Source organism: Phocoena sinus, chromosome 19 (assembly GCF_008692025.1).
Source record: "Phocoena sinus isolate mPhoSin1 chromosome 19, mPhoSin1.pri, whole genome shotgun sequence".
Classification (NCBI taxonomy): Eukaryota; Metazoa; Chordata; class Mammalia; order Artiodactyla; family Phocoenidae; genus Phocoena; species Phocoena sinus.
In genome coordinates this window covers 54,878,219-54,896,776 of record NC_045781.1, presented here as the reverse complement: position 1 = coordinate 54,896,776, position 18,558 = coordinate 54,878,219, and the positions used below count along the sequence as shown (strand labels likewise).

The window sequence follows — 18,558 nt, the reverse complement described above, 5'->3', positions numbered from 1 at the left end:
CACAATCTGGGCACAAACCTCTCCCATGTCTGGGCACTGGAGAGGGAAGCTGATGTCTGTTGATAGCAGGGAAGAGTTCCAGTCCAGTGAGTACAAACTCAAAGTGCTTGCATTCTGACAAACGGTGGCTAGAAGTAATTTGGTTCCTGAAGCCCACCCAGGCCTGTGTTTTTAAAGAGACTCCCCCTGACCCCCAGTGCATATCGTCCCCAACCTCCTAGCCTCCTCGTTCCTCCTAGTGAGATGTCACGGCATCAGCCCCTGTGACGCTCCAGGACAAGGTGGAGATAAGGCCAGATGATGTATTGGAAATCTCTCTGTGGTCCTAGAACCAAAGTGCTGGATGCTTTGAGGCCTAAATCGTCCTGTTGGAACAGCGAAAAGCATGGGGGAGTCCCACCTGACAAGGGTCTCTCTTCTCCCTCCAAATACCTCTCACCATTTCACTTGCTACTATGCTTTTCTACACCCATGTGGCCTCCTGCTTGACCTATAGTGTGAGCCCTGGAGGCTGAGATTAGCCTCAATACAGTTTCATTTCACATGGTGCCTGGCGTCATTAAACATTCCCTTCTCCCTCTTCTCTGCCTGGAAAACTCCTATTCATCCTTCAAAGCCCTGGGTTGAATGTCCCTGATCCTGGAAAACCCTCCCTGACTCTCTTGGGGCAGAGCTGCACACACTCTTCTGTGCTTCCATTGCACTTGCCCATAATTTACCCACAAGAATGTATGGGGCGCCTACTTCATGGCAGGCACCAGGAACACTGCACTGACGGAGACAGAATCAGGCCCTACTGTGAGGAACCTCCATTCCACCTGGGGAAGCAAACACCAACCAATTTCCTAATATTTGAGTAAAAGTCACCGAGACGCAAGGACCACTCGCTATGCCCTGTGTTTGACAGATATGGAGTCATTTACACACCCATATGCTGAGGGTGCTGGTATCGTCTTCCTGAACCTTCTATGCCTCTGTGCTCCCTTTTGGGGTGGGGGATCTAAAGTGACACCCTTCCCACCTCCACTCTCTCCTAGTCCCCTTCCTGCTTTATTTCCCTTCTCAACACTTGTCACCAAATACACTACCGGCACGCCTTGGAGATACTGTGGTTTGGGTTCCAGACCACTGCAAGAAAGCGAGTCACAAGAATATTTTGGTTTCCCAGTGCATCTAAAAGTTAGGTTCACATTACACCGTAGCATATTAAGTGTGCAATAGCATTATGTCTAAAAAACTCAATGTACACACCTTAATTAAGAAAGAGCCTGTTGCTGAGAAATGCTCACCATCCTCTGAGGCTTCCGTGAGTCGTGACCTTTTCGCAATAGTCACGTCAAAGATCACTGACCACAGATCAACATAACAAATAGAGTAAAAATGAAAAAGTTGGAGGTAGTGGGAGATTTACCAAAATGTGACACAGGGACAAGAAATGAGCAAACACTGTTGGACAAAAGGCGCCGAGAGACTTGCTCAAGGCCGGGTTGCCACAGACCTGCAATCTGTAAAAACGCAGTTTCTGCAAAGCACAATGAGATCAGCTGTGCTTGTATACATTTTCCTTTGGGGACATATAAGTCTGCATCCCCACAGCCTAGGGCAACAGTGACCAAGGTAAACAGTGGCGATCCATACATATTTGATGAAAGGAACTGAAAGGAACGCATCAATCTGTCTTTTGCAGATGAGATCACCGGCGCTCACAGACGCCCAACAACTTTCCTCGAGTCACACAGCCTGTGAGCAGCAGCTTGGATTCAGACTTAGGGCTGCAGGGCGCGTGCTCCTCGCCTCCCACCACAGCGAGCCGACCCTTTGTATTGCTGTCACATGTCACCTGACTGCCCCCCCCCCCCCACTCGACCACCCTGCAGGGTGGGAGCTGGTGTCTCCATGTTGTACCTACAGGAACGCACAGAGCGCCCGGCATGGAGCAGTTTCCACTAAATGTTTACTGAATGAGTCAGGAATGGCACGGAAGCATAACTGCATCCTATCGACTATTGACATTTGGTTACTGACTGTTGAGACAAACACTCAGTTTTAAGTCCTCGGACTCTAAAATCAGGTGCTCTTTGTCAGGAGAAAGTAAACGTGGGTAGGCAAAAGCACGTCACCGGCCCCCTGCGCATTTTTAGGGGCCCCTGGCTTCTTTCCTCCCAGGCTCGGAATCTTTGGAGGGCTGTGAGTTCCCTCTGCTCCCCACCCGACTTTGGCACAACTCAGATAAAGAAAGAAGGACGCCTGCCCTGTGCCGTCCGCATCTGGGCGGCGCGCTGGCACACCGTACGGTGCGGGCATCACCCATCTCCTCCCAGCCCCGCCCAGCCCGGGCACTTACGCGGGTCCTCTCCGCCAGCCTCGCGTGCAATGCCCGTTTCCAGATATTCCCGGCGGAACTGGCTTCCAGCAGCAGCAGCAGGCAGCACAGAGTCCAGCTGACCTTCCTCCGGCCGCTGCCCATCCTGCAGCTGGTCAAAGGCATTTCCTCCCAGACGGTCAGAGGAGAGGGGCCCTCTGGCCGGGGCGGTCCTGGAAGTGTGGAGCAGAAGCGTGCACGGTCTGCCGGACGGTCTCAGCTCCACTCGGCCGGGTCCCGGGGATCATGTGTCCGCGCCCAGCCCAGGCCCCCCCACCCCGACCCGCACTCCCGATGGGGGCCGCCCACCGGGTTATTTTTAGCTTGCCCTATTGCATCTGGCCCGGAGACTCCAAGCCAGACAGACGTCTGCAGCCCAGGCAGCTCAGAAGGCAGCGGCGGCGGCAGCAGGCGGGGGTATCACGCTGCTCGGAGACGTGGCCGGGAGCGGCCCTGTCACACTGGGATAAGGAGTACTTCCTTGCAGGCTGGGCGGTCCCCTCCCCAGGAGGTGTGCTGGCTCTAGGGGGCGGGGGTGGGCACGCAGGGAATGGGTGGGGGGCTTCCGGCTGCTACTTTGTCCAAGTTTTGAGCTGGTCTGACAAACTCTTCTGCCCACAAAAGCTTCTTTGGAAGACTTGTTGCCGAACGGGGGCCAGTGGAGCGCGTCACCGTGGGAAGAGCGTCCTGGAACCCTGGTGACCTCCGCTCTAATGTGGGCGTGTGGACAGTTACATCGTGTCTTTCTTGGGAGAGTTCTATGCAATTGTGTGTGTAAAGCGCTTCACAGACGTCATAAGTGTGCTATAAATGTTGGCTTGCGTGTGTTTTATACAAGGATCCATATTTCACAAGCTTTATACTCTATCGCCTGTCTCAGCAACCCCAAGACAGGCACTGCTTTGATGTCCATTTTACAGATGGGGAAACAGAGGTACAATACTTGCCTGAAGTCAGGCAGTAGTAGCAGAGCTGGGGCTCAACCCAAGCCCCATCTGATCACCATGACACCCTACCAAGCGAAGCAGAAGGGACCCGAGCTCTGGATTCAGAGCCCCTGGGCTGAGTCCCAGCTCAGCCTCTGTGTCTGTGGGATGCTTGCGGCTCCGCACTTCTGTCATCTGAGACACTGAGTTTGTGGTCATTCACTACAGAGGCAGAGGGAAGCTGCTACACCCTGGAGCAGGTTGTAGGCTCTCAAGGTCAGGTACCCACGTCTCTCTTACTGCTTGCACCCCTGTGCCTTGCACAGCGCTCAGTAGGCACTGGCCCACTGCACAGAACAAATGTCATGATCACGACACAAAGGCGTATCCCTGGTCTACGGACTAAGAGATGGTCACAAAAGTCAGGCATGTTTCCCAAAGCCCCCATTCATGACTGACCTCCCAGGCGCTTTCCTCAGGACATGGCACAGGGCTTGGCCACAGCAGGTGCTCAATAAATGTTCTTCAATTGAGGTATCAGTTCCTCAGCTGTATTCAGACCACAGGGACCCAAGGCACCGAGCTGTGTGCCATCAGTTAATTTCTTGTAAACATTAACTTATAAAAATGATCTTCCCAAGTCTTCAAGACAGGGGGTGACTATTCTGGGAACACGGCTGCCCTCCGGGTTTCACGTGGAAGGAGAAAAGGCTCTGAGTCGAGAAATAAACATGGTACAAATCTACCCAGGAAAGCAGCCGCTTTCCTTTGACCAGGACAAGGCAGGATCCCGGCCTGACAGCCAGCCTGGGCGCTCCCAGCTGGGGCCGAGGGGGCTGGCCAGGGCCTGGGGCCCCTCATGTCAGGGCAGGCAATTCCTCCCCAATTCCTGCCAAGCCTCAGAACTTTATGTTCCAAGTGGCGGGGGTCCTTCTGGTTTATCTGAGCTCTGGAGACCTGGATTTGATCCCAAGCCTCATGGGCTGCACTCCTGGGATTCATCAAGCCTGAGTGTGACTTCCTGCAGATCCATGGGCGGGGTTTCCTCTGGGAAAGCCTTGGAGCTGGCAAGGCTTTTCAACTCTGCTGCCAGCGGCCAGCTGGCCAGGCCCTGCCCACAGGAGTCTGACAGCCGCTGCCTGCTGGCAGCTTTGCTCCCTCCAGAAAGGGAGGAAAATATCTCCTTTAAAAATACAAAGGGTGGGACTTCCCTAGGCACGCAGTGGTTGAGAATTCGCCTCCAAATGCAGGGGACACCGGTTCAAGCCCTGGTCCGGGAAGATCCCACATGCCACGGAGCAACGAAGCCCTTGCACCACAGCTACTGAGCCTGCGCTGTAGAGCCCACGACCCACAACTACTGAGCCCGCGTGCCACAGCTACTGAAGCCTGTGTGCCTAGAGCCCGTGCTCCTCAACAAGAGAAGCCACCGCAGTGAGATGCCCATGCACCGCAACGAAGAGAAGCCCCCGCTCGCCACAACTAGAGAAAGCCCACGGGCAGCAACGAAGACGTAATACAGCCAAAAAAAGGAAATACAAAGGGTGCAACTGCTCAGGGCCTCCCTCTAAGGAGCAGAGGACATGGCTTGTGGTGCCAGGGTCTAGGAAGAAATCCTGCCCTTCCAACCCCCATGAAACTCCCCCACCTGATCACTGAGGCACCACATTCCTTCCCCAAAGAGGCAGAAGATTTCTTCCACAGTGATCAGGTCAGGCAAATAAGTGCTCTAGGAAAGGGGACAGGGTGGCATTCGTTCATACTTTATACTAAAGTGTGAGTGACTTCCAGCAGAAACAGACACAGAGGCATACAAGGAGGAACAGAAAACATTCATTCATTCAAACCTTTGAATACCTACTATGTGCCAGGCCTGGGGATGCTGGGGAGAAACCAGGCCCAGTCCCTGCCTTTACGGGGCTTAACAAGTAGAGGAGTCAGATAATAATCAGTGTTTTTAATAAACACTTAGATGATACTTTTTGGCTCCAGGCATGGTTTCAAGTGCTTCAAAAATACTAAAGTAATCTATCACAACTCTACTAGATAGTTACTATCGTCATCCCATTTTACAGATGAGACTGAGTCTCAGGTTAACAATGGAGCGCTTTAAAAATATTCACTCATCTAATCCATCAAAACCCTGTTAGTCAGGTACCCTTACCATCCCCACTTTACAGACAGGGAACTGAGGGTCAGAGAAATGAACAACCTGCCCAGCTATGCACGGCTGATAATTGGCAGAGCTGGGACTGCAACCCAGACGCTCGCTCTCAGTGTCTGGGCTCAAAACTATTGCCCCGTGCGTCCACAGGACCAAGCTGCAACAAGGGCATACGGGGGGAGGGGGAGTGACCCAGTCACAGAAGCCAGCAGAGGCCCCCTGGTGAAGTGGCCACACATCTGAGAAGTGAAGGACGAGGCTGGGCAGAGAACGGGCTGGAGATGCAGCCCGATGCCCAGGAGGAGAGCCTCGCCTTACCTAAGTGGCGAGGGGGTATCACCATCCAAACAGAACCATGTTATTCCATGAGCCCTTGGTGCTTTTGCCTTCCTGGGCCCTTTCCTCTATCAGAAAAAAAAAAAAAAAAATTAACAATGATCTATTATGACGGCAATGATAAAAGGAAAAATATAATCCAACCTGGAATATATTCTTTCTATTTCCTCTCATTTTAAGAGAATTTAAAACACTCTCCTGGGCCCCTAAAAGCCTTGTGGGCCCTGGGACGTACACCTGAAGATGGCCCTGGTTCCAAATACTGCTGTGTGACGTCAGGTAAGCCTCTGCACCCTCTGGGCCAAGATTAAATAGAGAGGTAGTCAAGCCTCTATAGGAGGTGCCTGGTTCTCGGCAGCGTCCTCTGCAAGAGCAGGGAGGACCGCTGGGAAAGGCCCTGGAGTTGCACCATCAGCCTGCAGAACAGCCCCGCCCAGCTCTGCTCCAGCCCGTGAATGAAAGCAGATGTCCCCTGGGCCACCCATTCTTGGACAGCCAGGCCCTGACCTCACTTCACCCCGCCACCCTGTTCCTGACCTCCACTCACTGTCCCTCTCCCCACTTAATTCACAGCGGATGCCCTCCCAGCCGGGAGACTCCCAGCTTCCCTCGTCCAGCGCCCCAGAGTGACTGGTCCAGGGCCAGACCCCACCACCATCCGGAACCGACCCCTACTCTCTGGCCAATGGGACCTCCCTCGCTTCCTTCTGCCTTTCGGGATTGCTGCAGTACAAGGTCCCCTTTCAAGCAGTAGGAAGCCACGAAGCCAACGGACATGGATGGAAAGGTCCGGCGGGCAGGCTGGCTGGCTCGCGACCCCTCTCTTCCCACAGCCGAGGCTGGTACCAATTCCATCAGCAGGCTCAGCCCCTCTCTAGCTGCCAGGCCAGGTCGCTAACAGGCTTCTCTCGGTTTTTTCTGCAGGACCTGGACCCACCCCCAAAGCATGGTTTACTTCTCAGCTGCTTGGTTTTGTTTCTCCCCCAAAGCACATGTGATCGTGAAACCCCTCCTCGTCCCACCTCCCAAGCTGAAGACCTTGCCATGGCCCTGCTGGGACACGGATAAAAATGCATGCCCCACGGGCCTTGCTGGTCTGGCCCGGCCTTTCTCCACCTGGCCGCGTGGGAGCATCACCCATGGGAAGGGGTTTCAATCACACCCATACCCAGGTCCAGCACAGACCAAGTGAATCAGAACCCAGATCAAAGAAATCAGAACTGGTGGTTTCCAAAGTTCCCCAGCTGATTCTTTTTTTTTAAATAAATAAATTTATTTATTCATTCATTCATTCATTTTTGGCTGCACTGGGTCCTTGTTGCTGTGTGCGAGCTTTCTCTAGTTGCGGCGAGCAGGGGCTACTCTTCGTTGCGGTGCGTGGGCTTCTCACTGCGGTGGTTTCTCTTGTTGCAGAGCATGGGCTCTAGGCACGTAGGCTTCAGTAGTTGTTGCACGTGGGCTCAGTAGTTGTGGCTCACGGGCTGTAGAGTGCAGGCTCAGTAGTTGTGGCGCACGGGCTTAGTTGCTCCAGGATATGTGGAATCTTCCCGCATCAGGGCTCGAACCCGTGTCCCCTACATTGGCAGGAGGATTCTTAACCACTGCGCCACCAGGGAAGTCCCTCCCCAGCTGATTCTAATGAACTGCCAGGGCCAGGAGCCCTGATAAAGTTGGCCTCTCCCCCACTGGCCCCCACCCTGACCTCGGGGGCCACATGTCCCTACACGCTCCCTCCTGCTTCTCCCTGCTGCCGCGTGCTGGACTGCCCCCTACACACACTCACCATGTGCCTTAGCCACAGTGCCTTTGCATATGCTGTTCCCACTTCCCAACACTCTTCCCTGTTTTCTTTGTTGAATAAACTCGTTAAGCCTTCTTCATATCTCAGCTCTCGGCAAAACAGTCAGTCCCTTCATCCCAGAAACATTCCCTGATCTCCAGAGTAGCTCAGTTCCGCTACAACAGGCTTTCACGGCCCCGTGTACCTCTGCTTGACAGGGCTCACACAACCTGATGGTGGAAGTGACAATTCTTTGTTACCATTCCCGACTTTCCTGATAGACAGAAAGCACCCTAAGAGCAGGGCCGGCATCTTTATTGTTTCTGGTTTATTCTTTCTCACGTACTGTGCACCTGGCACGTAGTAGGGTCTCACCAAATACTCAGTGATGGGCTAGATGGGTGCTCCCACACTCCTCACCCAGGGCTCCTGCCCAGATGGCTTTGACGGGCCATCCTAATGCCAGCCAGCGATCCGAGTTGCTGACCGCCCAGCACCAAGTCCCCTGGCCTGGTTGGACAAACTTGAGCCCCTGCATGGGAACTAAGACCCCACAAGCCACGTGGCACGGCCAGGAAAAAAAAAAAAAAAAAAAAAAGGACTAGGGCAGAAACAGATTCCAGTTATCTGTGCCCATATCCTACACCAGGGCAAGGGAGTAGCTAAATTCAACAGCTCAGCAATAGCACCAAGAACTCAGCTCGACCACCAAGACAAGCATGATGTAGCTGTTCCTTTCGGCCAATCGCTCGACCGGGTCAACCTCATGGGGGTCAAGGTCAGACAATCCAGGATGCTGCTAATGTGGGCTCCACAACACCTAAGCTAGGTGAAACCATCCAAGATGTTGTTTAAATGCCAAGGATGACATTTTTAAAAAATGAAAAAAAAACCCCTCTGACTCCAGATAAGTTGGACGTCAGACCATTCCCCTCTGCTGATACATGGCTGGGAGGTGAGCTGGAGATTTCACAATCCTTTCCCCGAGGAAACGCTTAACTTTCCAGGGAAACAAATGCTTCCCACGTTCATACACAGCAGCCTCATCTTGTGTTTTCCTGGGGTACCCAGGATCTCTGTGTCCTGTGACACAGTAGGACCCGGATAAAATGGGGGAGATCCCCTGTCACGAAGGGGGTGGTCCAGCGGGGAGACACAGACCAAGAAAGCAGGTAAATTATGCTAAGTGCTGAAATGACACAAAAGTCTGAGGAAGTGACTCTGGGGTGCCGTGTGGGACGGGGAACCCCCTTTAGATTGGGTGGGGAGGGGCAGCGTCCAAGGGGTGACGACTAAACCCAGAGATGGGAAGGAGCAACACGTCTGGGATGGGAGGTGGGAAGAATCTTCCAGGCAGGGGCCACCTGCCTCTGGCTCCAATTCTGCTGGCTTGTAAAGTCATGAGGGTCTTAAGGGGTAAGAAGGCGGCTCTAGCTGTATCCAGAGATGAGGGAGGAATTGGAGAAAAGGGTGGTGAGAGCAGGATTTCAAAGAGCAGTCACCTAGTGATGAGGGTGGCGGATCCCCCCATAGCCCTAACCACCTGGATGATTGGCTGAAGCCAGTCATGTATTCCCACCCGCCACCTGCTGGTGATTGGCTCAGGAATGGGTCTGTCATCTGATCTGGGCCAATGAGGTGTGAGGGGAAATCAGGGGAGGTGCTTCTGGGAAAGTGGTCCTCACCCCAGAGACTAGCAGGAAAGTGGTGGTTCTTTTGTGTGTCTGGACTTTACCCAGTCAGGATGCAATGCCAGGATCTGCAGCAGCCACTTTGCCACAATGAGGGGAGCTGATCGGACAGTGAGGCCAACGCTGAAATGGCCGCATGGGAAAAAAACCCTGAATTCTTGGGAACATTGCTGAGCTGTTGAATTTAGTCAGCCTTGGAGCCGTCCTACCTCTGGGCTTGTTATTACAAGGACAAACTAATCTTCCTTAGGGTTAAGCGGGTAGAGTTGGAGCTTTTTCTTACTGACCGCCAAATACATCCCAACTGATACAAATCAAGTTTGCGTTGCGTCCAACCTGACTGATGAGCATCTACGAAAGCAGAAGCTAAAGGAGAAAGAAGCTAAAGGAGAAGGACAGTAGGGACTCACATTTCTTGAGCACCTACTATGTGCTGCACTTTGTACTAGGCACTTTACATAGGCCTCTCCTTTATCCTCAGACCAGCCCTTTGAGGTGGTTCCTACAATGTTACCCCACTTAGCAGAAGAGGAAACTGAGGCTGTGAGCTGAAGACACTTGCCTGGTTCCAAGCGGTGGGAGCAGGATGTGAACCCAGGTCTGCCTGGGCACTTGGCTACAGCCTGCTTCCTGGAGGCACGATGGTGCTGCCCTGGCAGGGGAGGAGCCTCAGCTTGGGCTAAGCCAGGGTTTTCTGCAGACGTCCAGCATCTCCCAAGAGCCGAGGACGCTGATCTGCCTGACGGCCAGCAGCCCCCGAGAGCCAGGAGCCCACCTGCGAGAGACTGGGAGCCTGACTGGGATCCATTTGACTACAGGGACACCACTGTGATGATTCCACATAAACCCTTCCTTCTGCCTTCTGCCTTCTCCCTTCCTGGGGGTCAGCGATTCGGGCTACTTGACTGGGAGTGGTCAACAGGTACAGCAGGACACCCCTTCCCCGCAGGGACCTTGAAGAATGCTTTAGCTTGACATGAGTTTAAAAAAAGAAGAGAGGGGCTTCCCTGGTGGCGCAGTGGTTGAGAGTCCGCCTGCCGATGCAGGGGACACAGGTTCGTGCCCCGGTCCGGGAAGATCCCATATGCTGCGAGCGGCTGGGCCCGTGAGCCATGGCCGCTGAGCCTGCGCGTCCAGAGCCTGTGCTTCGCAGCGGGAGAGGCCACAACAGTGAGAGGCCCACGTACCGCAAAAAAAAAAAAAAAAAAAAAAAAAAAAAGAAGAGAAAGAAATAATCTTTGACCTTATTATGTAGTGTGCCTGGTGCACATAAATCTATCACTTGGCAAACACAAGCTGTCCCATTGTAAATCGTGGTGGGATGGGCGCATAAATTCAGAAAGCGATTTCTGCCTGGCTGGGCGTGCAGGGCCCCGGCCCTGGCAGGCGGGCCGGAAAGGTGGCAGCCCTTCTCGGGCCCTTGTCCTACCCTCCCCCTCGCCCATTCCTCAAAAACCAGCCCCCAACCACTTTTCTGGCTTTTATTTATCTTTCTTTCTTATTATAGAGGCATAGATTTTGTATCACAGGAAAATGAAAATAATGATGGGCATTTAAAGCAGACAGATTAACGCAGGGACTTGGTTACACAGGCTGCAGAAGGGCTGAGAAACTAAGCATGGGACAGTGAGGTGACCCGGAGATAAACACCAGCAATTCAGTGCTGCCCCATCCCCAGGGCAGGGCACGAAGAGATGGGGTGATGTTTCACAGGCCCAGGATCTGGGGTCACCTGGAAGAAGCTGAAACACAGCAAGACGATGCCTGGTGATGCTGGAACCACAGAGGAGACATGGTCACTGCTCGGGGCCCTGCCCCAGGCGCAGAGATGGGGAGAACCCCCTGGCTTCTGCCTCGTGCCCTCCCACCCTCCATCAGAGTCTCCCATTGGCTGAACCCAGTGACACAAGAGCTGGGGACAAGCTGCACACCGGAATCAGTCCCCTTGTAAAATCCCCCAGGGCACGAGAGGAGGGTGGATCTAGGAGCAAACGAGCCCAGGCCCAGCACAGGTAGACAGGCAGTCACTGCAAAACAACCCCCACCCCTTACACACACACACACACACACACACACACACACACACACACACACACACACACACACGGTGACTGCTTCATTTTCTCCCTTCCCTTCCTCCTCTTGTCCTTCCTCTAACTGGATCAAAAGCTGACAGAACCCAAGCAACAATGGCAGAAATTTCCCATTCATCTGTTAAACATATTTACTGAGCACCTACTATGTGCCGGGTATTACTGTAGGTCTGGGGCGCCTGCATTCTAATAGGGGGAGTGGGGAGAGTTGCTCCCTGTATCAGAACACGAAACAAATGAAAGAACAAGGTGATCTCAGGGTGATGGGTACTGTGAAGAAAATAAAACAGCCATGAGCAGGGAGAATGAGATGGGTAGGGTGGTGGGCAGGGAAGGCCTCTCTGAACAGGTGACATGCTAGCCAAGATTAGAGCGATGAAAAGGAATCACCTGTATGGAGAGAAGGTCAAGGCATTTTCCAGGCAAGGGGCAAAGCAGGTGCAAAGGCCCTGAGGTGAGCACCAGCTTGGCTTGCTGTAAGAATCATAATATAATCGACATGCCAAAGGGTCTCGAATCAGCAGTGCAAAACCAGGCAACAGCTTCTCGACTGTGCTATGTGGGATCTCCTGGCTCCACCCTGCACATCAGGACACTTTGTTATGAAATCTCGGCCAGCTATGCAAACTCCAAGCTCATATCTAGTTCCGAGTTCTCTTGGAGAGGAGGCTAGTTGGAGGCTCCAGGGGACCACACACCAGGCTTGTCCCTCCTTGACCCCCCAGGCACCTCAGGCTCTTTGTCCTCTGGGGCAGCTCTTCCTCCCAAAGACTCTTTTTTTTTTTTTCTTTTGCGGTACACGGGCCTCTCACTGTTGTGGCCTCTCCCGTTGCGAAGCGCAGGCTCAGCGGCCATGGCTCACGGGCCCAGCCGCTCCGCGGCATGTGGGATCTTCCCGGACCGGGGCACGAACCCGTGTCCCCTGCATCGGCAGGCAGACTCTCAACCACTGCGCCACCAGGGAAGCCCCCAAAGACTCTTGTTCCTCTTCTTTGAACCTAAATAGCAAAGCCTTCCCAAGCATATTAACAAATGCAAATAGGTAGAGGGTGGGTTGGAGAGTTGTGGTGTTGGGGGCACCCAACTCTACCAGCCACAGTGACCTGTGACACATTAGTGGGCAGGAAGAAAGCCCCAAGCCAGGATGAACAGCGAACACCATTCATAGCCTTGCATCTCCCATCAAAAATGCTCATGGTGGGGCTTCCCTGGTGGCGCAGTGGTTGGGAGTGCACCTGCCGATGCTGCCGATGCAGGGGACATGGGTTTGTGCCCCGGTCCGGGAAGATCCCACATGCCGCGGACCGGCTGGGCCCGTGAGCCACGGCCACTGAGCCTGCGCTCCGCAACGGGAGGCCACAACAGTGAGAGACCCGCGTACCGCAAAAAAAAAAAAAAAAAAATGCTCATGGTGGCTTTCTCTGGATGGTAGAATTTCGGTGGGTTTAATTTTAGCTCCATTATTAGTAATATATAGTTTCCAATTTGCCTACAATGATCGTCTATTACTCAGAGCATGGCCCTGGGTTCAAACCCCAGCTCTGCCACTTCCCAGAAATGTCCCCTGGGGCAGAAATGCATGTGTTCTCTGAGCTTCACACGCTGCCCCATCAAAAATGGCCCAATAGGGACTTCCCTGGTGGCACAGTGGTTAAGAATCCGCCTGCCAATGCAGGGGACACAGGTTCGAGCCCTGGTCCGGGAAGATCCCACATGCCGTGGAGCAACTAAGCCCACATGACTAGAGCCCGCGAGCCACAACTACTGAAGCCCACGCACCACAACTACTGAAGCCCGCGTGCCCAGAGCCCGTGCTCCACAACAAGAGAAGCCACCGCAATGAGAAGCCCGCGTACCGCAACAAGGAGTAGCCCCTGCTCGCCACGAGAGAAAGCCCGGGCACAGCAACGAAGACCTAACGCGGCCAAAAATAAAAATGAAAAAAAATTAAATCTTTAAAAAAAAAAAAGGCACAATAATGGCACCTGGCCCATAGGACTGTTGTGCAAATTAAAAAAAAATACTTTGTATAGAACATAACATAGTCAGTGCTTCTTTACATGTTTATCATGGTGATCTCATTATAGAAAATTGGAAAGTCACTCTAAATAACTAACTTTCATGGTGCTTGTGATCTGGGGGCACCACAAAGTGACATTGCAAAAGGCACTGGAAAAAAAAAAAAGCTGGGGAATGATCTCATGCCCCTAGATCAGCCAGAAGGACTGGAAATCAGACGGGAGTGAATGAATGATGAGCACGTCTGGGACACAAAGTCATGTGTCAGTGTCAAAGGGACCAGCCGCACTCGACCAAAGCTGAAAGCTTCTGACGTGAAGGGGGCTGCTCAGAGGGTGCCTGACACCCACCCCAACGGGGGGTGTAGGCAGCAGCTGGGATCCTGTAGGCTTCCAGACGTGACAGAGAACCTGTGGAAACCCCACCCACTGCGACCCACACCCCTTATTCCTAGCAGTTTCACCCCCTTGGATGCAGAACATGTGAATTTTGTGTACATGGTCTGGGGCAGAGCATAGGACAATGATAGCTGTCATAATAACTAATCCTAATAATAAAAATAACAATGATCACACTTAAATAGTCTTACTCTAAGCTGAGAACTTCACATGCTCAATGCGTATGATGACTCTATGAGGCAGGTACTGTCATAAGCCTTGTGTCACTGATGGGGAAGCTGAGACTCAGAGGTAGCTTATTCAGGGTCACCGAGCCCATCAAGGGCTGGGATGGCTGCATTACAACCGGAACACTGTCGCCCGGGGCTCTGCCATTTGCTTGCCCTGACATGTCACCATGGAGATGAGTCTCAAGTTACCTGATGGCCCAAGACATGAACTCCCCTCACCCCCCCCTCCACACACAAGTACCTGCAGTTACAGGGACCCCAGCTTCCCTGACCCAAGGATTCCACTTCGACACAATACCCAGCTCCTGAACGCTGGGGTCAGCCTGGCCCAGCCTGGCCCAGCTGAGAACTGGCAGAAATGTCCACACACCCTGCTCGGCTCCCCGGGGATTGCACAGGAATTTGGACCCTCCCTGAGCATCTCCTCAGTGGTGAAGCCTCAGTGTGCTATGTGTCCGATGCCCAAGCAGCCCAGGTACACGCACGGCAACGCGCCTTCGCTGGTGCCCTTCCCTCCTCCCCAAATGTCTTTCCCTGCTTCTAGCTAAATCCTACTACTCAGTGCCAGAACCCAAACCTCTCGGGGTTGGGGAAAGGAGGAGGTGGCAGCTCCTTAGAGGACAAATGGATGAGGCTCTCAGCCCCACCGGGAGCCATGAACCCCCCTTTCTTCAACCAGAGAATCTTTGCTACTCCCCACCTCCAATGTCGTCTGCTCACTGAGCGAGGACCCTAAGGCAGCAAGCAGCAAGCAATTTGCTTCCAGCAATGCCCCTTCATACTTGCATCTCAGTTTCTCCTTCCCACCCCTAGATAAAATTGATAAAATTTTCAAAACTTTTTTGGGTCACGCTTAGTAACAAAAACCCAGCCCCCTATGTACCTTTCTAGCTTGTCCTAGCCCTCTAGTGATCAAGGAGTGACATCTCCGATTCTTGATAAATGTGTCTAACAGAAGGCTAGGAAAACTGGTCCAAGATGGGTAGAGGAAGTGAGCACAACTGAATCTTCAGAAAGAATAAGAGAAAGAAAGAGTTGGAAGGAAGGGAGGGACGGAGGGAGACTTATATAAAATTTACAACAGATTTCAGAATTGCCAACAAACTCTGAGAAAGCGAGGGACGGCCCCAGGCAATATTCAGGGGGACTGAAACCTACCATTAATTATGAAGTGGGTACCAGGTATCAAGGATGGATGTAGGACTGGGTCACGACACCCCCTGCTGGAAGCAGCCCGCCGCTGCTGGAGAAAGGAGAAAAGGGAACCCACTTGCACTGTTGGTGGGAATGTAAATTGATACAGCCATTATGGAGAACAGTATGGAGGTTCCTTAAAAAACTAAAAATAGAGCTACCATATGACCCAGCAATCCCACTCCTGGGCATATACCCTGAGAAAAGCATAATTCATAAAGAGACATGAACCACAATGTTCATTGCAGCACTATTTACAATAGCCAGGACATGGAAGCAACCTAAGTGTCCAGCGACAGACGAATGGATAAAGAAGATGTGGCACATATATCCAATGGAATATTACTCAGCCATAAAAAGAAACGAAATTGAGTTACTTGTAGTGAGGTGGATGGACCTAGAGTCTGTCATACAGAGTGAAGTAAGTCAGAAAGAGAAAAACAAATACCGTACGCTAATGCATATACATGGAATCTAAAAAAAAAAAATGGTTCTAATGAACCTAGGGGCAGGACGGGAATAAAGGCGCAGACGTAGAGAATGTACTTGAGGACACAGTGGAGGGGGAAGGGTAAGCTGGGACGAAATGAGAGAGTAGCATGGACATGTATACACTACCAAATGTAAAACAGATAGCTAGTGGGAAGCAGCCACATAGCACGGGGAGATCAGCTCGGTGCTTCGTGACCACCTAGAGGGGTGGGATAGGGAGGGTGGGAGGGAGACGCAAGAGGGAGGGGATATGGGGATATATGTATACGTATAGCTGATTCACTTTGTTATACAGCAGAAACTAACAAAACATTGTAAAGCAATTATACTCCAATAAAGACGATAAAATTTTTAAAAAGGAAGAGTAACTGGTCTGACTTATTCCCAAATCCCTGCCTGATTTGCTAAGCAAAGAGCAATAAAGGCAAACTGGGAAAGATGTGCGTTCAAGAGAGCCCATCACTGCATTGTGTATCATCGTAAAACATGATGAATGTGGACAGGGCAAATGTTCACATCACAGTCGCACAGTAAGAACTGAAAAGAACTAGCGGAATACGGGGAGTGAATGAATGAAACGGGGTGGGATGTCCACAGTGAAGCAAAGTGGGCTATAGTGTGAATAGGGGAAGGGGATGATGGGATCCAGTGCATGGACCAAAACGAACAAATGAGACGGAATGGGATGAACGAATGAGAGAGGGTAGGGATGGAGAAGTGGTTGCTGACCCCAAGGGGATTCTGGTCTGGCAGGGGAAGGAGACATGTAACCAAGATTTACAGGAGTGTTTGACCGCTGCCCTACCGCCAACAGGCCATCTGTGGCGTAAAGGGCATTTGATCTTGCGGGCTTATGCAGTGTCTCATTTAACCCTGACACTGGAGGTTCTGTTTTGTGAACAAAGAAACAAAAACTGGGAAAGCTGTAGTCAAGTCCCTAGAAAGAAGCAGTTCTGGGTCAGGCTCCCAGGAAGCAGACTCTGATGGAGCCTTGCGGCCCAAGGTTCATCAGGAAAGCTGGGAGGAACCACTCCCACGAAGGGAAGGTAGGAGCCCGGCTGGGCAGAGGGGCACGTTGGTGGAGGTGCAGTCTCCACAAAAGCCTCAGCCCACCCCACCGGAGCCCTGAACCTGAGATGGTCCTCAGAGGTGTCCTGAGGTAGAGCAGGGGGACCCCTTTCCCACTGACCAGTCACAGGAGAGAGGCTATTTTGTTCTCCCATAGTCGCGGAGGCCAGAAGCCTGTAATCAAGATGCCGGTAGGGTTGGTTCCTTCTGAGGGCTCTGGGGCAGAATCTGTTCCATGCACCTCTCTCAGCTTCTGGCGATGGCCAGCATCCTTGATGTTCCTGGGCTTGTAGACACATCACTCCCATCTCTGCTTCTGTCTTCACATGGCCTCCTCCCTGCGGGTCTGTCTCTTCTCATGAGACATCAGTCATATCGGACGTGGGGTCCACCCTACTCCATCCAATATGACTGCATCTTAACTAATTACATCTGCAACAACCCAATTTCTAAGTAAGGTCACGTTCACAGGTACGGGAGGTCAGAACTTCAACATATCATTTTGTTGTTGTTGCTGCTGGGGGCGGGGGAGGAGAAAGGACACAGTTCAGACCATAACATCAGCCAAGGACTTTTCCAGAGGGCTGGTAGCTGAGTGCCGTGTGCTGCCAGCAGCGTTCCCTGTAGCTGGGGCACTAAGTCCTTTAGTCGTGAGGGGCTTCTGGGCAGCAGGACATCTAGTACAGAGACCACGGCTTGGGGAGTTTCCATCAGTTTACCAGGGTCACGGAGCTAACAGGAAAATGGGCAAGGACTTGAACTTCGGGTTCGGGCATGTGCTCAGGAGCTGGAACCTTATCCTGAGGTCAAGGGGAAGTCCTTAAAGGAATTTATTTTTTATTGATTGATTTATTTAATTGGAGTATAGTTGCTTTACAGTCTTGTGTTTCTGCTATACAGCAAAGTGAATCAGCTATCACTACATACATCCCTTCTTTTTTGGATTTCCTTCCCATTTAGGTCACCACAGAGCATTGAGTAGAGTTCCCTGTGCCCTACAGTCTGTTCTCATTAGTTATCTATTTTATACATAGTATCAATAGTGTTTATATGTCAATTCCAATCTCCCAGTCCATCCTACCCCCGCCCCTTGATGTCCAACTTGTTCTCTATGTCTGTGTCTCTATTTCTGCTTCGCAAGTAAGTTCACCTATACCATTCTATTTCCCAGAAAAGCACTCCTGGTAACTGTGGAGCATGGACAAGAGTGTGATGGCAAAAGGCTGTGAGGATGGGACCCCAACTGTGCTTGACAGAACAAAGACCCCCCTCAAAGACATCTGTATCCTGATCCCCAGAACCTGTGAGTGTGTGACCTTACGTGGCAAGAGGGACTTTGCAGATTCAGGTCAGCTAAGTATCTTGAGATGGGGAGATTACCCTGGATTATCTGGGTGAGCCCAGAGTAATCATATGGGTCCTTATAAGAGGGAGGCAGGGGTGGGGATCAGTGTCAGAGAAGAAGGTGTGACAATGAAAGCAGAGAGAGAGAGAGATGTCAAGCTGCTGTGCTGTTGGCTTTAAGAAGGAGGAAGGGGCCAAGAGCTGAGGAATGCAGGTGCCTCTGGAAACCTGAAAAGACAAAGAAACAGCTTCTCCCTCAGAGGCTCCAGAAGGAACCAGCCTTGCGACAACTTGGTTTTAACTCAGTAAAACCCTCTTCAGATTCATGACCTCCAGAACGGTAAGATATTAAATTTGTGTTGTTTTAAGGCACTAAGTTTGCAGTAAAATGTTACAGCAACAATAAGAAAATAAGGGCTAAATACAGGGCTAAGGCAGGAAAGATGGGGTTGGAGACACTC

The 18,558-nt window shown here is 52.0% G+C and overlaps 1 protein-coding gene across 2 annotated transcripts in view; it reads right to left on the bottom strand.

The window, feature by feature from the left end:
• Positions 1–18,558, bottom strand: part of WFDC1 (WAP four-disulfide core domain 1) — a 63,081-nt gene that overhangs the window by 24,953 nt on the left and 19,570 nt on the right. For both annotated transcript variants that reach the window (XM_032614743.1, XM_032614744.1), the window contains exon 3: positions 2,345–2,535. In XM_032614743.1, coding sequence (XP_032470634.1) covers positions 2,345–2,535 — 191 coding nt within the window. The remainder of the gene's footprint in view (positions 1–2,344; positions 2,536–18,558) is intronic.